This window comes from Zonotrichia leucophrys, chromosome 8 (assembly GCF_028769735.1).
Source record: "Zonotrichia leucophrys gambelii isolate GWCS_2022_RI chromosome 8, RI_Zleu_2.0, whole genome shotgun sequence".
Taxonomy (NCBI): domain Eukaryota; kingdom Metazoa; phylum Chordata; class Aves; order Passeriformes; family Passerellidae; genus Zonotrichia; species Zonotrichia leucophrys.
Window position 1 is genome coordinate 12,827,098 of NC_088178.1, and position 18,730 is coordinate 12,845,827.

The 18,730-nt window shown below is 37.8% G+C and overlaps 1 protein-coding gene across 6 annotated transcripts in view; it reads left to right on the forward strand.

The window, feature by feature from the left end:
* DPYD (dihydropyrimidine dehydrogenase) overlaps positions 1 to 18,730 on the forward strand; it is a 339,434-nt gene that overhangs the window by 61,674 nt on the left and 259,030 nt on the right. Inside the window, exon 1 of one of the 6 annotated variants that reach the window (XM_064719593.1) lies at positions 9,704 to 9,750. The exons of 4 other annotated variants lie outside the window; for them this stretch is intronic. In XM_064719593.1, coding sequence (XP_064575663.1) covers positions 9,737 to 9,750 — 14 coding nt within the window. In that variant the 5' untranslated portion in view covers positions 9,704 to 9,736. Of the gene's footprint in view, positions 1 to 9,703; positions 9,751 to 11,224; positions 11,361 to 18,730 lie in introns of those variants that run through there. One more of the 6 variants, XM_064719596.1, reaches the window with a different exon arrangement.

The window sequence follows — 18,730 nt, forward strand, 5'->3', positions numbered from 1 at the left end:
CGCATTCAGACCATTTTTCAGGTGTCACTTACTGAAAATTTTGTGGAACTAGTGATAATGCTCAACTTTGGCCCTAAAGAATGTAACTGCATCGCCTTATATATTTTAAGTACATATATTTTTCAAGTACAAATCAAGACAATTATAAAGTACCTTGTTTTGAGCTTGATTGTGATAGACTGTTCTATTGAATATCAGCTTCATAATACTTTCCCCAGAAATTTTTAAACTGAAAAGAATTTCCAAGTTTGTCAGCTGATTGTTTCACATCCCTTGTTCAAAGTATTGTATTTAATTTCTTATTTTTAATTTATGAGTTATATATTTTTTTTTTGGTCCAGTGATAAGCTGGTTTATTAGCTGTTACAGAGGAGGAGATTAAGATAAGTTAGACTGTTTTCCTTTGAATGTTCCTTTAGTCACCTAGCCAGGATAAACTGACAAATACAGCTTTCTCTGCTTATGTTTCTGAATGGCAAATATGAAAGGATATTGATTTTTTTTTGCTATTCCAGTTGGCAATGTAGATTTGCAGTTACTTTACATCAGAGGTTTGAATTATGCCTTGTAGTGTATATAACTTGTACATGGATGTAGAACAAAAGCATTGTGAGCAAAACAGCAAAATAAATAATATTTACAGGCTTGAAAACTGCATTATAATTGCTACTTTTGTTGATATACTGAAATGCGCTTTAGGAAGCATCTTACATGAACATTTTTGAGAAAATCTTCTATGTTTCTCACATGCTCTTTTATATGTACTACCGTGACCAAAATATGCTTTGGGTCTGTTCTGAGTATGGTAAATGCAATGTTTCTGTATTTGTGTGTAGTATTCCCAAGAAATATTTCAGAAGTGAGAGGAAGAAAACCACCGACTTTGTGACACTTCCACTGAGGAGAGCCTAGTTTTGGTTTTGAACCATTTAGTTTTATGATTTAAAGAAAAGAATTGGATAATAGTCAAAATTTGGTTTTTAACAACCTGCAGGAGATGTTTTCTGATGTTGGTGGAGAAAGAGATTTTGAAAACCACTGTGACAGATGGTTTACCACAAAGACTCCAAAGGTGGCGTGCAGGGGGTGCAGCACCGTACCTTTCAGTGACTAACAGCCACTCGTGCAAACAGAGTAGAAAATTACACCATGGAATTTGGAGTTCACTCCATGGGTTCCCTCTTTGTTGTTTTGTAAAATGCCAAGTTTGAAAATATTTCTGAAATGTCTTCTTTGCTACCATTAGCATTCAGGAAAATGTGTTCGAATTGCCTGAGAGATGATGTATAAAATATGGACTACCAGCCTATACACTTCAAAAAAGGTTTTGGTTCATGAAATATAAATGTAAGAAAAAAAAAAAGTATAGATATGAGTGAAGAAAATCTTCTGGTGGTTTTGCTATGAGCCATGGCTTTTTGTAGACTATTGATGCTTGATTTTGTGTTGCAAGGTTTTGGAGGTTTAGGTAGAAGGTTGCATTTTACCATTTTAAACCATAATGAAAGTTTGGGATGTATACAGAAGCTGGGTGTGTTGCAGCTTTGGCTAAGAAGTCAGGTGTTTTAGTGGACGATGTTGAAGCTCATGCTGTTTTATTTAGAAATCATTCATTTAATCTGTAGCCAGTCTACTGAGAGTACCATATTCCACATGTATTTAACAAAGGCCATTTCCTACAGTTTTGTCTACAGTCAGAAACCAGTCTGTCTTTACAAATGCTGTTTTACGTATATCTCCACTTATTTCTTTTCAGACATTTACTGTAGTTCTCAAAAGCCTGAAAAAGTGTAATCTTTTTTCCTCGTTTGGACTTTCTATTGAAATGGATGTCTTGGAGTTCAGGATACAAAGCAAAGCTAAGGGTTTGAGGAAAAAATACAATCGTCATTGAAAATTGCATTATTAGGTAGTGTGTCCTTCCATTGTATGTTGATTGTTGCCAGGTAATCATTATCTTTTCTGATTGTGGTGGTGTGCTGATTTGGGTGGGATACAGTTAGCTTTCTTCACAGCAGCTGCTCTGGGGCTGTGTTTTGGGTTTGTGCTGAAAGCAGTGTTGATAACACAGGGATGTTTCAGCTATTGCTGAGCAGCACTTGCACAGTCAGGGCCTTTCCTGTTCCTCACCCTACTCCCCAGCAAGGAGGCTGGGAGGGGACACAGCCAGGACAGCTGACCCCAGCTGACCCGAGGGACATCCCAGACAGGTATGGAGGTGTATGGGAAGAGGGGTAGACATTCAGAGTTATGGTCTTTTGTCTCTTCCCAAGACACTAGACTGCCAGTGTAACACAGTGAATGTGTTCCTGGTTTTGCTTTGCTTGCATATACAGCTTTTGCTTTACCTACTCAACTGATTTTATCTCAGCCCATGAGGTTTCACTTTTACTGTTCCAATTCGCATCAGGACAGTGTGAATGAGTGGCTTGGTGAGGCTTAGTTGCTGGCTGTGGTTAAACCATGACGTGTTTAGAACCCCTTGGTTATAGTGACTGTTATTAACTACTGCTACTTTTTTGCTGCCTCTCAAGAGTTCTAGTTTTGTATTATACCGGCTGTTGCAGTTTTTGGATGTAAGAGCAAACATCCATTTTCCTAGAAATGTTTTGTATGTTGGGGTGAGGGTGTTTCAGAGATTAAACTGTGGGTCCAGCTGTGCCCTCAGATATTTACCTTCCATCAAAATTAATCTGTCCTTCCCCTGTAGACTTCTGAATTTAAATCCTGTTTATTTACTTGAGGCTGTTTGGGAAAAGAAGAAAAGATTATCTAAATTTAATGTTCTAATGGAATCAACCTGTTTATTGAAAGTAAGACTGTAAAGTGTATTGGACTTGTTAAGATACACTGGAATCAGTACCATGCATTTGACTAACTGGATACGAAATTTAACGAAACCGTTTCCCATCCTTATTTCTTCAGAACAAAGATACTTTACATAGGAAGCTGTTTCATTGGAGCTTGCTGTTGAAAAGTTGATGGGCAGCCATTTAAGCCCTAGACCACTTTATGTTTTTCAGGACACCACCCAGAGGCTTTCCCTGCTAGTGCCCAAGGCAAGGCTACTAAATCTCGAGGCATTTCTGGGACTGAGGAAGGTTAGGATCTCAGGCAACAATTTGTACAGAGAAGCTGCTTACAGAGTGAGACAAACATAAGAGTTGTGGCAGAGAATAAAGGAACAAACTATTCTGGAGTGATGCCTCCTGCCATCTTGAATGCCCAGGACTACTTATCTAGGGTGTGCTTTGTAAGGTGCACAGAGTATTGGCAGTGACAAAGTTCTTTGTGGAGCAGGCATTTGCAGAAGGCTTCAATTTGTATGCATTTAGTGTATTTCGGTTGTTCAGCATTAGTTCTGGTTTGGTCCAATACCAAAAATTAAGGTGATTTGTGGTTTGGTGGTTGTTTTGTTGGGTTTCTTTTGTCTCCAGGAAGGAAAAAAAAAAGGTCTCTTCTATAAAATAAATCCTGACCTGTTCTAAATATCACCATAGAATTGCACCAATTCAAATGAATTTTAATAGTTGATCTGTGTATGGAGCGGAATGTAATGGAAAGAATTATAATGTGATTTCCATCAGAATACTTAAAAAGACTTGATTTATAATCTGATGCCATTACAACACAATAATCTTTTAAAACAAGTAAGTTATTTTAAAATAGTATGGCTACTTTTTAAAGTCCTATTTTTAATAGTATTAAATATTTCTACTATTGCCACATTAAAAATTAGGGATTACTATTACTATATATGGTACTTTTTAAATTTAATAAAATTATTACAGTTGCTATATTTATAAAGACTATTACTTTTATTACTACTATCAAATAGTAGTGTTTAATGGTACTGTTCAATGCCCCAAATACTTTTCTTAGTGCTATTTTGCCTATTGAAGATTTTTCCACATTTTTGGTCATTAATTAGTATTAACCAAGCATTTCCTTTGTAATTGTTAGTATGACAAATGAAGAAAAATATTTTTAAATTGATATCTGACAGTATTACCAAAAGGACAAGAAAACACTACTTGAAGAGTGTTTAAAAATAGAAAAATAAATATATTTATAAAATAATTTTTCTCTTTGTCCTACCTGATGTATCTTCCTGATTGAGCAAAAAGTGGTTTTCCTAGTGCCTCTTCTTGCTTATCTGTGTTTTTCTAATGAAGAGAAGGTGCACTTGAGCACGTGCAGAACAGTTTCTGTTCCCAGCGAGCTACAGTGGCTTGCTTGCCTCATGGCTGGCTGTTACATGTTGGGCTGTGCCTCGCAGTATCCACCCCTCAGTCTTCCCTTTGTGAATTTGCTTGCATGGCAACTGCTGGTGCTGTTAACCCTCTTCTGTCCTGAAGGGTATTCGCTTGGGGCTTCTCAGATTAAATATTTAATTGGGCTGGGAATTGTTCTTGTAATTAAAGAACCATACAGAGCTGTTTAAAAATACTTTACCAGGAATGGTTACATATTTAGAAGAGGTTGTGGCTGCACTGAGTGTGTTCCACTGAAGAGAGCTGTGGCAGCATGGCTGAGCATCGCTGGCCGTGTGGCTGCAGTAGCCTGAACAGGAGATGTTTCTTGAGTGCATCTTTCAGCGTGTGCTGAGGTGCAGCTGCACGCTGAACAGCATGTGGCACGGCTTCTCTCTGAGTACCTAGGGGAGCACAAATGGCTCTGTGTGAGTCCCATGTTCAGTCACAGCCTGCCTGTCCGGTGCTCTCGGTGTCACCTCCAGACACCGGTGCCAGCTGTGCGAGGGCTGCAGGGCAGGGCAGTGCGTGCCAGGCGGGGATGTGCTGCTGCCCAGGCAGGTGAGAGCTCCCGTGCTGTCCCTGCCATGGCGGGCACAGGGGGGCTGGCGCAAGGAAGCTTCAGGAACACACTTGCTCAGGCCTACAGGACTAGGTTAGAAGTAAGCTGAAATAACACTTTACAGGAAGGATTATTTATGTCAGGTTTAATGCCAGCTGTTTTGTTATAGAAACCCTCTGCTTCTGGGCCACACTGCTCATAGACACAGTCATTTTCACTGTTTCACTATTAGAGATGTAGCCATTCTAGGCACAAATCTTTCTGTGAGCAGAATCATAGGAAAAGGCTGGTTATCATCTCAGAGGAGAGAGACCCACTCTTCACCCAACTGCAGATGAAATCCCTGATTTTCCTTTTATACTACAGGAAGGCATTTAATGAGCAGGGACTATACAGAATGAATCTTTTCCCTTTTTTCTTAGTTGAAATAGATCTGTTTCAGTAAGTGTGAAACTAAGTCCCTGCTTCTATGATCAATTTTTATTCCTTTATTCTATTTGGGTACATTGGGTGAATGAAGAATTTACTCAGACCTTTCCAAATTACAGGTAATCTTTTTGCTATTGGCTTTGTTAACTGTTCTTTCTCCTCCTAGTATAACAATGTCATAACACATAAAATTTATTTTGTTTTAAAACTAAAACTGAAAACAGAGCCTTGAAACGCAACTTCTCTTAATATTTTCCCTTCTATCATACTCATTTAATTCTTGATGTAAAACAAGAATTCATTGCTTTTGTGCTGGGAGCACGAAGCCACAAGTTGATAATGGTAACTCGATGTTTGTAATATAAAGTGCTGTTCCTGTAGTGTGGTCCAATTACACAATAGTAAAGCAGGGATGTAACACAGCAATGCTGCTTTCCTATTTGTTTCAGTAAGTTTAGCACAGCGGGAAACGTGGCATTCTTCCAAGGTAATGCGTCAAGCTTACAGTTGGATGGAAGTGCCAGGGAAATTATTCCAAGTCTTCGCGTGCCAGCTAATAACTCTCGCTGAATGTATGCGACAATTGTCTTGTGAAATGTATTTGATGTCATTTCATTGCAAGGATTTTACATTTTAATTTTGAGATGTTATGGGGTTCTAGAGATATTTGAAAAAGTTTCTCTGTAGGTGCTACATTTATGGCATTGTAGTTTTAGTAATCAAATGCAATTTCTGTCTGGTTAGAGAGTGTGTACACCCTTTTAAAAAATCCTCCTCTATCTTCTGAAATCAGAAATAAGTACTCCATTAATTAGATCAAATTATGGTCATTGTTCCTCCAAAAATGTCCTATTTTTTGAGGAGGAATATATCTAAAACAAAAATCTTAACTGAAAATATATGCATGATAGCAACAGAATGTCTCATTTCATTTTGAAGTGTGGAAAGTAATAATGTATCAGCCATTTGGCAGCTGGGAGAAACCAGAACTGTCGAGGCATCTTTTTTGGTAGTCATTTTGCTGTAGAGACCTGGGGGTTGGATAGGAATCAGAATTTTTGCAGTTGGTCTTATTCTTCACTAGTTTTCACATTGCTTTAAAGCCATTCCCCAAGTCAGTAAATACCACTGTTGCACTGTGGCGTCGACCCACTGTGACTGTCTTAAAGATACATTGATATTCTTTATAGCTTTAAACAGTCCTCAGCAAAATATATACATTTAAAATACTATGGCAGTGGCCTTATAAATAGCTCCATGATATATTTTTTAATGTTTCAAATGTGGTGAGGAGCAGTCACTGCTTTTGGAGCATTAGCAAATAGTTCACAATTAAGGAGCTTAATCTTTAGCCTCACTAGCAATCTTGGAACAGAGGGTGTCAGTGCATACTAAAAACAGTATTGGGTTTTCTTTTTGTGAACCACAGAGAGCTCAGAGTACCTCAGTTAGTTCCAAACAGGCTATTGAATCATAGGTAAAAATACCAGCTGTACTGCACCTGGTTTAATTTTATGATTATAAAAGTAAAATTCCTACATCTCGGGCTTTATTTTTATTAATTCCCACTGCTCATTTTCAGTCAGTATTCTTAGAAGTGTACCTGACACCACTTGCTCAGAGACATTTTTCTCTGTTGGGCATACAATAGAGATAATAATTACTACTAGTGTTTAAAGCTTTCCAAAGATCTTTAGTTAAATACATACATATACCTTTCTTGAAGCATTTCTGAATGCCTTTGGCAGCCCAATCCAGCAAGTGGAAGGTTCATTGTCATTGGCAGTGTTTGTTGTTCCAGAGGGTGTGTTTGTTCCAGCTGGTGGGAGATGTTTCAACACTGACATGTGAAGAGTATATAAAAGAGAATAAAGAGCAGAGGAGATGCACAGGGGTTAATCAGCCACCATCAGCCTTGACCCATGCTCCTGCAGGCAGAAGTAGTATCAGGTTTGGGAAAAAAATAAAAGACTACTGAGCTAGCTGAGCATCAAGACCTGTACAAGTTCAGCAAAGCAAACTGCAGACAATTATTAATGGGACTGAAATTAGGGATTAATCACTACTGATATCCCATAATAATTCCTGCTAGCATCAAGAGAATCAACAAATTCTCCGTGCAGTTAATATGGTGAGCTTGCTGACTGCAAATGTGGGCTGTGTATGTTGTCAGCTTTTAAGGGTCCTTGCACATGAGAATTGCCTCACGCAGTGGGGAGTGAAAGAAGAGCGTGTTGAGTGGACGAGGGTACATGCTGATTTGGCAAAGGATATAGGATGAATTCCTGGGTCAATAGTGATAATGATCAGAGTGCCTTTCTGATGAATAATTAAGTATGGGGTGGTCAAAATTTTCCTCTCAGTAGTGACATAATTTGGCATAATAAGTGCCAATATTTAATGAAAAATACACATTTGTGGTTGTCCAAGCTGGTTTTAGGCTCTTACAGCTGCTTTCATAGCTTTGAAAGCTCTCTTTTGGATTGTAAAAAAACCAAAACCAAACCAACCCCCCTCCCCACATTTGAACATTACCTGTCAGGGGTTTTGGGGACAGCAATCACAAAAAGAGGATCAGTCAAAGATAAAGATCAAAACCACAGAGTGACAAAACATGCTTGTCCCTGGATATCCTGGATCAGAGTATCTGTTCAACACCTTGCTTTGCTTTGATGACTAGTGCTGACACAGAGATGGTGCTGCTTTCTCAGTAACAAAACTCCAGCTGAAGCACTGAGTCAGTATATGTAACATGATGTGATTTTTTTCACCTATTTCCTTGCAGACAAACAAACATACAGTGAGAGAACAAGTCATTACAGTATGCATTTTGAATGCTACAAGCAGGCCTGAATTAGAAATAAAAAATGAAATCCAAATTCTATGAAATTAAATAGCATCTCTCTTTAATCCAAAGCCTCCTACCTATGGCTGTACAAAGCAGAATGACTGGAAAATTTAAACTTGGTCTTTTTTTTATTGTTATGAATCACTCATTAATTCTCTTGTTAAATTTCATAATTTAATGTTTTCCAGACCTTCAATTATTGTGGCATTGAATTTTCACCAGTAAATTTGTAAATATGTCTGTGCATTGTATGGCAGTGTTGTCTTTTATATTTAGTGTGGAATTCCTTTGAGACAGTAGTAGTCTCCAGTAAAATAATTTTGAGTGTTCAGAGGCGAAAGAACTGTACCACTTGGATGAAGTGAGGAATATTTCTGAAAGCATAACCTACATTGCTGCTGCAGTCTTATATAAGTCTTAGTGCTTTATTTGCTTTAATATTTAAAATTACAGTTTGATGGTTAATGTTGGAAGTTACTACAAGAAGGGAAAGGAAACTTTCAGCTTTTTCTTACTGCATCTTGGCTGCAGTTGGAACAATGGGTCAGGGGCATTAAGTATAGTCTGTTAGTTTCCTGATTTTATTTTACCTTTCCTCCAGTGCATGGATAACAGTCAGTTAATACCTTTAATAATCTTTTATTCATTTTTAATATATTAAAAAAAAGTAAGAAAAAAAGCAGTGGGGAGGATTTTTTCTCATCATCGTCTCTGATTGCCAAGTTATTTGTATGTAGAGGGAAGATTCTTTTGGTATAATCAATCTGCTGCTACCCATTTTACTGCCAAGCATTCCTTCTCTATGGTAGCGTAATGTTACCTAGGGAACAGCTTAAAGCTGACACATACAGTGGTGCCACAAATTAATTTCACAGTTATCAGGATATAGGGTGATAACAACAACATGAGCTACTGTGAAATTACCATTGTTCCTATTGAGTTACAGTGTAATTATTACTTTTGTGGCAACTATGCAAATAACTCATGTCAGCACTGTAGGATGGGATGTGCATTCCTTTCTCTGATTCAGTACTTTGTGCTTCAGAGACATCTTTATGTGCTATAAACTAGAGCTCAGCTTTGAATTAAAAGCTAAATATGGTTATATCTTCACAAAAAAGAAAGATGAAAAAGAGAAAAGCAATACTTAAGAGACTAAAAACCAAAATCCATTTCAGTCTGTCTATTATCATCTTGAATCACATCTGCAAATATGTGATAATTTAATAGAATAATAAACACAGTTATTCTTTTGTTACTTCCAGAATGAGAGTTGGAACCTTCCTTCAAAAAGGGAGCTTTGAATTAGTTGCTTCTATTATAGGATATTTTAATGTTTCTTTGCTACCATTTTGGTTTGGTAAAAAGGACAGGTGAAGAGATGTTTGATTACATTTATTCTTATTGACAAGTAGGAAAAAAAAATTGTGGAGCAAGGTTAAGATGCTGTTTCCAGTATTTAAGTTGGAATGTATCCGTGGTCCTGGACATTGGACCCTGGTTAAAGCAAAACAGCTGCTGAGGATTAATGATGGCAGAAGAGCAGGTCAGATTGTGTGGCGAAGCTGGCACAGGTGTTCCTTGTAGTGCTTGCTTAGAACCAGAAAGAAGTAAGCAAGCTTTGGGGGCTGCAGGGCAGCTTGCATGTTTCCAGAAAGGTAAGATCCTTGAGGTGTTTTTTTTTAATTTATTTTTCTACCCATAGACTGAGATTTTCAAAAATTCCTATGGAGAGCTTGGACATGCAACTTGCGATTATGTATGGATAGATCACCATAAGAAGCTTTCAAGATTTTTGTTCTAGATAAGTGGCTAATGACCAGATTTTCAAAATTGCTGAGAATTCAAGAGCTTGTAATGTTTAAATATTAAAGAAAGAATGTTTTTGAGATGTGCCATTTAGAAAAACATCTCAGCTACTATTGCATGTAAAGAATGAACAAATGAAACTTGATTAAATAAGTCCATAATTGTCCAAAACAAAATCTATATGTGTAAGATAACTCACATAAATTGAATCTCAAATAAAAATTGAGAGCAAGATAAATTTCCCTGAAGGACAAAATTCTGATGATGGGCAAGTTTTTTTCTTTTTTAGAGTTTAGTGAAACTTCATTGACAAATAATTCTAATGTAATGATACTCTCTATTTCCCCCCAATTTAAACTCTTAGTTTATATTTTGTGGTATATAAAAAATGAAATTGAAGAAAACATTATTTGATTTCAGTTATGACTTTTCAGGTATTCTTTTGCAAAAGAATGTTTTTTAATTTATTTTGAAGTATTGTTTTAAATTGCAAGTAGCTTCCAAAAGGAATCTGTTTCCTCAGTTCTTATTTCACTGTATGAACAGAAATACTGAACAGCTTGATGAGCCCATTTCTGTGAAGGAATAAATATGAACAACATTCTGAGAGAGCTGTCTGTGTCTGTGAGCATTTCTAAAATGTCTGTCTGTACTGTATCACCAACATTTGAACTGCAGTAGTTGGGGTATTTTTCAGTAGTTTGATAGTTGTAAGTCTGTCTGTAGAAAAGCAATGTTCTCTTTCTTTCTTCTTCTGGATTTTTTTTTTTTTTTTTTTTTTGTTGGATCAACACAATCTGCTCAGGTTTTGCACTGATGGAATGCAGCAATACCATAAAAGCTCTGCAACTGATGATCTGGGGGGAAGTAATCACAAGATAAATAAACTTTATGTTATGGCTCATTTATTATCCATGTGATGAATAATGGTGGAAAAGTGTGTGGTAATTAATGGACTGGCTTCATGGAAAGACTTCTGTTTATCATATGGTTGTTGCTCTTTCTAGTGGTATAAAGTATATTTATTGCAGTATGAGGAGATCACTAATTAATATGGATATTAGTAAGGCTTTGTGATAATACTCTGAAAAATCTGATTGTTTAAAAATTTTCTCTCTGTCCTCCATTCAGTTTTTTTGGTTCTGTGCATTGAAGAACTAAGTCAATATTTGATGCCACGTTATTGCCCAGGTGCAGTAATCTTTAACCCATATATGTAGGGGATAAAATATAAAAAATAAAGATAATGTAGCAAGTAATCTTGCCCCTAAGGAGCTGCAGCTGGGCCAATTATCAAAGATTAGGAACAGGCCTGACTTCAACAGGCCACAGCTGTAAGCAATGAGAAGAAGATGCTATAAAGAGTGAGGTGGCTGGGTGAGAAGGGAACTGGAGTCAGCTGGCTGCTTTGTGAAGGAGTCAGTGCTCTGAGGAGCTGACCACGAGAAACACCAAGAAGGTAAGGAACTTTTGTGATAAGGAGACAACAGTATGGAAGCCCTGCAGTGAGATGACAACACGTGTAAGCTACATTTGAAAGAAACAGCTTGGGTTTAGCAAGAGTTTCTGGAAGATCTGGTGCAGTCCTTGCGTGTTTGTTGGGAGTCAGCCTTGTGGAAGCAAGTCATAAAGGTTTAGAGCCACCAAAGGTGCTCATTGTCCCAGTTTTAGGAGGGTTTGGGGATCAGGGTGGGTAGTTATGGTACTGTGGGGAGCTTCTACTGGAGCCACAAGTGACCCAGAAGTAGAATTTCATTAGAAAAATCAAATTATGTGTTTTGTATACCTGATGACCCAGACACTGTTTAGGATAAGTGTTATTTATTCACAACTCTTTTAATATAAGTAAATAAGATAAAGTTGTTGAGGGTTTTTTTTGGTGTGTTTTTTTTTGTAAGAGTGTAATTTTAAACCATATGATAGACTCTTTTGTTAAAATGTAACTATGACCTACCACCACAACTGCTTGCATAAAAGTCTCTGGCAAGCCATAGAACAAAAATCAGGAATAATTCTCTTGCAAAATAGGTAATGTCAATTTTTTTATTGCTTTTGGTGTCATTTATTTATGGTTTCTTAGCTTTACTAGACAAATAATGGTAATTTTGTGCTGCATGTTGAGACAGATGTTGTTTTAAAAGAGCAAGGAAGTTTAGATCTCTTCCTATGTTTTCAAGTAAGAGGATGATCTCAGGTGATTATTTTGATAGATTTCTTTCCCCTCATCCATGATGACTAGTTTCAGATATCCTAAGAGGGAGATAGGAGTGGGCTTTTTTTTTTTGGTGTTAGGCAGCTAACCTTGTCCCTTTCTGTTCCTTTTTAATTTTTTTTTTTCTCCAGGTTACTTTTTAGTAGTTCCCCTATGTGTCCCACTAGCACTTCACTAGTGAAGAGGGACTGAGCCAAGTCCTGTACTGTAATCTTTCTTCCTTTGCTTATGGAATAGCTGTAGGAAAGGTGGTAGCTTTCCAGACTGATCTTACATTTTCTTCTTCAGTCTCTGTGTGATTGCTGAGTGGTCAAAGCTCTCAGCAGGAGCAGCCTGAGGACTGAGGTGCAGCCCTGACTGCCAGGGAAGCACATTAGGATGTGGTGGTTTATAAAGGGTCAAACCTGACATAATAACTGAGTCACTCGGCTGCTGCATGGTTAGTTTAAGCCTCTGAAGTCAGGTCTGTAAGCAGAATTTTGGGAAGGTCCTTTGACAGGTTCTCATGACCCCTGTCCCACACAGGCAGCCTAATCTGAACTGGAAATGCAACGTGAGCTATAGTGTGCGCTGTAAGTACAGATAAGTGGGTGTGGTATTGGAATGGTGGTGTGTAGGGTGAGTAAAATCTTTTTTCAGAAGTCTTACTGAAAAGGGCATCAGAATATAAGATACCTGTTGTTTTTATGTTTTCACAACTGACACCACTTTTTGCTTCATGCTGTGACTGGGAAAAAAAATGAACCATGTGAGAATGGGAGAAGTCCATAGCAATGTTTTGCTTGATGGAAGGTGAACTTTTAATGTGAAATTTGCATGTCCCTTCTGTTTGTCACAGGTGCTGACACTGAGAGCACTGTGGCCATGTCCTTACTTGAAAAAGCTTTCGTTGGAAATTCCACCTTCTGGAAAAGACTTAAGATGGCTTGACTGAAATTGTGGCTCTTTATCAGATTGAAAACTGTGGTCTTCTTGTTTCAAAATAATAAACCTACAATTTCTTTATGCAGGGCCACTGAAAATTAACAATTATCATCTGTGCTCTGAAGAATATAAATAGTTCCTCCAGGGAAAAATACATAAATCAGTGCCAAATCTCACTAAATTAAAAAAACAAATAACCTATTTCATTTTGGCAGGGTTGATAATGTTCTGATCCTTGGCTTCAGGGCCAACATATTTTTCTAGGTCTACATAGAAAGATGTTCATGTCATTCTGCCTCTACAGTAAATAAAAAGCTGGATCAGCTCTCCTATGTTGTCTATAATGAGTTCCAACTGGAGTACTATCCCTCCATCCTTGGCAGCTTAGGCAGCTTTTCAGTGGAAAATATTCTGTTTTTCAGAAGGCAAGATTTTTAACCTCTTCCTTGCTCAGAAAGGTATAGACATTGTAACATTAGAGATTAACTTAAAAACTGCATCGAAGTTTTGAGATTTATGGACATTAGTATATTTTGTGTTTAGCCAGAAGAGTCCTTCTGACAAGTCTTATTTCTTGTTTGGTGAATTGACTTTCAGTTTTGTTCTGTGTTACAAGATTGAAGTTATGGATAAAGCCTGGTACTAAGAGTTGTCTCATACCAGCTACTTCGATATGATATAAATTTCTTTATATCTCTCTCTGTCTCTCTTTCTCTCTCCCCCTCTGCCCTGCAATTACTTTGCTCAGTAGTCTTTTGTAATGTTTTGTAATGATGAAATGATTTGCCTGGTCAGTTCATCTCTGACCAAGGCAACAAGTTCAGCAGTAGTGAAACTTTAACTGAAGGCAATATATGGCATTGTATATCAAACAATGCCAAACAGGTAAAACTGTATTATGGCAGAAATGTGATCTATACCAGCTTCCCTAGGAGATTGTGTGATTAAGGAATTCCTTGGAAAAGAATGAACCCTTTTCATTGTCCTTCACTAAGAACTGTGACAACCTTGCTTTGTCTTCCAATTTTGCCAATTTTCAGATTCTCATGGTGGATAAATCAGATCTGGTGCATCAGTGTGCTGCTTTACAGCTATGAATTCCTTCCCTCAGCACACATGGAAGATTCAGCAAGGTCCTGAGCACTTTGGCCAGCACTGAGAAAGCTCTTGCATTTAATTTTAAATGAAAACAAATTCTTGGGCTTAAACTTGAACATGAGCGTCAGTGTGTGCAGAGCATAGACCCACAGTGCTTGTGTCAGTAAAGGTAGTATCTGTGCTGTATGTTGTATTTATGTTGGTTCATGGAAACAGACTCAAGCCCTAGGAATTCAGCTGTTGCTTCTTTTGAGATGATGCCCTGCCACGTGGCCAGTGACCTGCCCTGAAGCAGCTCATTTGCTGGAAGTTCTCAATAGATCAATCCTGAGTTTCATCCAGAGACTACCTTCTAAGAACACTAATACTCCTGTAACACCATGGATAGTCCTGATCTTGTGTGAGCACATTTCTGTGAGGAGTAGGATTAATAATTAATGCGTGTTCCCTCTGTGTAAAACAGGATAATCTCTGACAGATGGTGATTTTTAACAAGAACATTGCAGCAATTCAGCATGAAAAGCATGTTTTTTCTGTGCTTCAAAACTAAAATATGCTTGCACGGAAGTATGTAAAACCTGCATGGCTTTCTTGTACTCTGTTACTAGTTTTGGATCATGGATAGACTGAATTTTTGTGAGGTTGTAATAATAGTGGTGGTAGTGTGATTTTGTCAAATTTCATGGCATTATAAAAATGTCTGAATGCTTCCTGTCAGTTGTGCTGTCTGTAGGTAAAGAGCTGAGAGAAAAAACAAATTGCAACCAATAGTAGCAACTTATTAAAAAAAGTCTGTCAAAATATTTTTTATCATTTTTACTATTATGGATAATATAAACATACAAAAGCTGGGAGTTTTATTCATTATATGCCTTCGATAGTGTTTTTGAGGAAACAAGGTAGTTAATCAGTTCTTAATCTTTTTGTGCTATGAAATGCTCCCCAGAGATCTGGAGGTCAAAGTACGCTCCCATCAGTGGAGTCAAGCTGTGCTGGTCTCCAAGGGAAGATCATCTATCTTTTCCTGAAAGCTGCAGAGATGTATATTAATGACTGATTGAATGGTTGATGTGCTATCAGGAGCTCTTCCAACATCAGCATCAGGCTGGTGTACTAGAAAGACTGCCTGCTATATTATAAACATGTTGTATATTTAGATTTTCTCATTGTATGTAAAAAACTGTTAGGAAAAAACCATGCACCATTGCATACTTCAGATGGATGGGTGTCATTGCTTAAATGAAGGCTTTGAATCGCAAACGTATGTGTAAGTAGCTATTTTCTTCCATTTGTAAAATACTCAGCTAACTATTTCTCAGAATGAGTAATGTACCATATATAGCACCAAAACAGTGTCTGTAGTGCTTTGTATCATTCTAAGCAGAAATAGACATGTTTATTGAATACAGCATCTAGTTTGCATCCTTGGAAGTATCCATTTGGACCTTCTTTGTCTGGAAATGGGATTTTTGAAATGCTGCACATCTGTTCAACAGAATATATCTATTTTTCAAGTTTATTGAACAGTATATAGTATTTTTCAAAGAAATGAACTGAGTATTTAATCAGTTTTTATATTGAGGAGACTAAGAACGTGTGAGAATATCTTTTCGATTACCAGGTCAGATAAAGTACCTGGTAGTTATGAGACAGTGGAGGGGAATTATTAAAGTCACTTAGGAGTTGCCACTTTACCTTTCTGAAGCCCAAGAGCACCTAAGGGCTGCCAGAGTGCTTAGGCTGCACTTCCATAAAAGAGCTTCTCAACACTGCACTCTGTAGTAGGTTTCCAAATAGGCTCTTCCTGTTCCATGTTGGTTCAGTCCCTCCAGACTGACCAAGCCAGATGTACAGAGGGAGCTTAGGAACTCTCTGATACCTGAAGCTAATAGGTTAGAGGTTTACCAAGAATTTCACACGTTAAATATGCGAGTTCAAATCCCTGCTCTTCCTGATTTTTGAATAAGTGCCTGAATTTAGAACCTCCACAGCTTAGGGCTGAAATATAAGTTGTCTGATAATAGTTGCTGTGAAACGGTTTTGATTTTTCTTATATTTTCAGATGGAAAAGCAGAGCTTAAATTTATTCCCTCATGAGCAAGTGCATAGTGGTAACCTTTGGTAAAGGGAAGGCATGGCTCTGGTTTGTCTCTGACCCTGTCAGATATTTAGCAACTTAACTCTTAGCAGCTAGCATCTTGGCTGTTTATTTGAGAATCTCTTAGATGTACCCCTACCTACTCTGTCCATTTAGTGTGTGCTAGGAGTATGAATATCCAAGTTGGGTTGAAGAAGTCAGCTTTAGTTAACTTTGGGTCTTCAAAGCTCATGTCTTGCTTTTGAAGATGAAACAGCAGTCAAAAATACTGCTTCAATACTTGCATTTTGAATTCATGGAAAAGGAATAGCACTTGCCTGAGTGACACAAAATAAAAGCTAATTTTCTGAATGAGAGGTTATACTGCCGAATGTAAGATTAGAAGGTAGGATATTTTAAAATACCCCTTAAGTTTTGGAATGGTGAGAAGTGCCAATCTTACTTCTGTATCTTCAAGCCTGAACCACTACGCAGGGTCACCCAAGTGATTTCAGGGAAGATAATTCCCATGTCTGTGGCAGTGCAAGTAGGTGTATTGCAATTCTCAAGATAGCTGTTATCATTCTAGTCCTGTTTGTGTTGAGGTGAATTAGAAACAGCTCAAGGGGATATAATCTAGGATGGCTGGGCTCAGTTTAGACTTCAAGGCCCCTTAGGTTGTATCCACAAGTTTTTTTCATCACTCACATCTCTCTGTTTTTCACAAATGTAAGCAAATGACAGAGGATAACCACAGGGGGTCTAAGAGCTGTGTTAAAAATTACATATCTGTCAGGAACCCCCAAGAATCTCTCTCCCTTGGGCGTATTTGAGCTCTTACTCTTCTTGATTTAATAATTTGATTCAAAATCTTCAGATGAGAATGGATCAATAACTGGGTGTCTGCCTGGCTAACTGACTTTGTCTCCTTTGAAGTAAAATGAGATTTAGTTTTGTATTCTCTGAGTTTTGATTACACTCATCTTCTAACACCTTGTTTTATATTATAATTTCAGTATTAGCATAAGTTATCAAAATAATTCCTCTGGATACATTACTTGGCCCTGGACCATGGGAGAGGGATTTTATGATAGGAACCATCCCAGTGTCATCCCTGTTTTAGACTGCTGTGGGGACTTGAAGCAATGTAAGGAATGACTGGGAGCTGTGTATGCCACTTCCCACTCTGATATCACTGGGATGAGGATGTGAAAGGGCAGATGATTGCTTTAGGTGTATGTGTTATTAGTGTGGAGTGAATGTGGTGTATGGATGTGTTTATGAAGTGATCATCTCACTGGATCTACTGGACAGAGACTGGAAGTGCATTCTGCACTAAAGAACTGAAGCAGATAGATCCAGAAATACTCTGCATAGCAGAGCCATGAGTGAAAGGGAAATAGTACAATAAAGCAGTGTTCAAAAAGGGAGAGGTATGCCTGTCCCCTCCAGAGCTGAGTATGACAATGTGGTACTGAACTAATAATGGTGGAGTCTACAAATTCACTAATCTGTAAAATCTATTGTCTCCTTAGTTTGTGTATCACTCCATTGAGATCAATGGGTAGTAGATCCACTGACTGTAGTAGAGTGATAGTTGTCAGCTTTACCTATGGTTTACAGACCGAGCTAAAGGAAAGAAGTTGACCTTCTCTGCCAAGTGAGTAAGTTTCCTAAGTGTGTTTTACATCTGAAAGACTGCTCTCACCTTCTGGAAAATCTTTTAAAAATCCTAACGTCTAGAGATTTTTGTGGAATGGTACTCTGAAATCTGGTTTCTTTTTCCTGTAGAAATAGATTGACTTGTAAGAGTATAAAAAAAATTGAAGTTCTGAGTTATGTTGGTACATGGCATTAGTACTGCACTTTTTAGTGTTCAGGTTGGTTATTGTAGCACAGTGGAAATGCTCAGAGAGTATTTCTGTTGAGTTAGGAAGAGCCTTACACCAGTTTATTGCAAGAACAAGGAAGATTGTTCTTGCTGCACTGATTTGCAGCAAGATTATTAAATATTATGGGACTTGCTAGGCTATGCTGTTATTGCGGTGGATCTGGGAGACATATTGAAGTTACCAGCCTTGCACTCTGTTTTTATTTCATAGCATTCTGGTGTTGTGAAGTTGAGGGAAACTTGAGTACTTCTTCACTTTTTGTAACTTCTGATATTCCTGGGCACGTTGCTGATGAAAATACCTCTCTGTACCCAGTGCACCTCATGAATGTGTACTGGGGTGCTAGGGCTTTGGAGAGGATTTGAGTAAATAGCAAATGAAAACCTAGGAGTGATGAGACTGCTTTGTACATTTTCTGCCACTGCAGTGTTGTTTGTTGATATTAACATTTATTTCCATGCAGACAAATCGGATGGGACTTTAACCTGAAAAAGTGATCATTATTATTAGTATACAATTGTAAAAGAAATCCCAATGAATGCATGTCCAATATTTCAAGTTTTTACTGGTTATTTTTTATGACTGTGGTGTGGCATGATATGGCCTTCACTTTGGGAAGGGCTGCT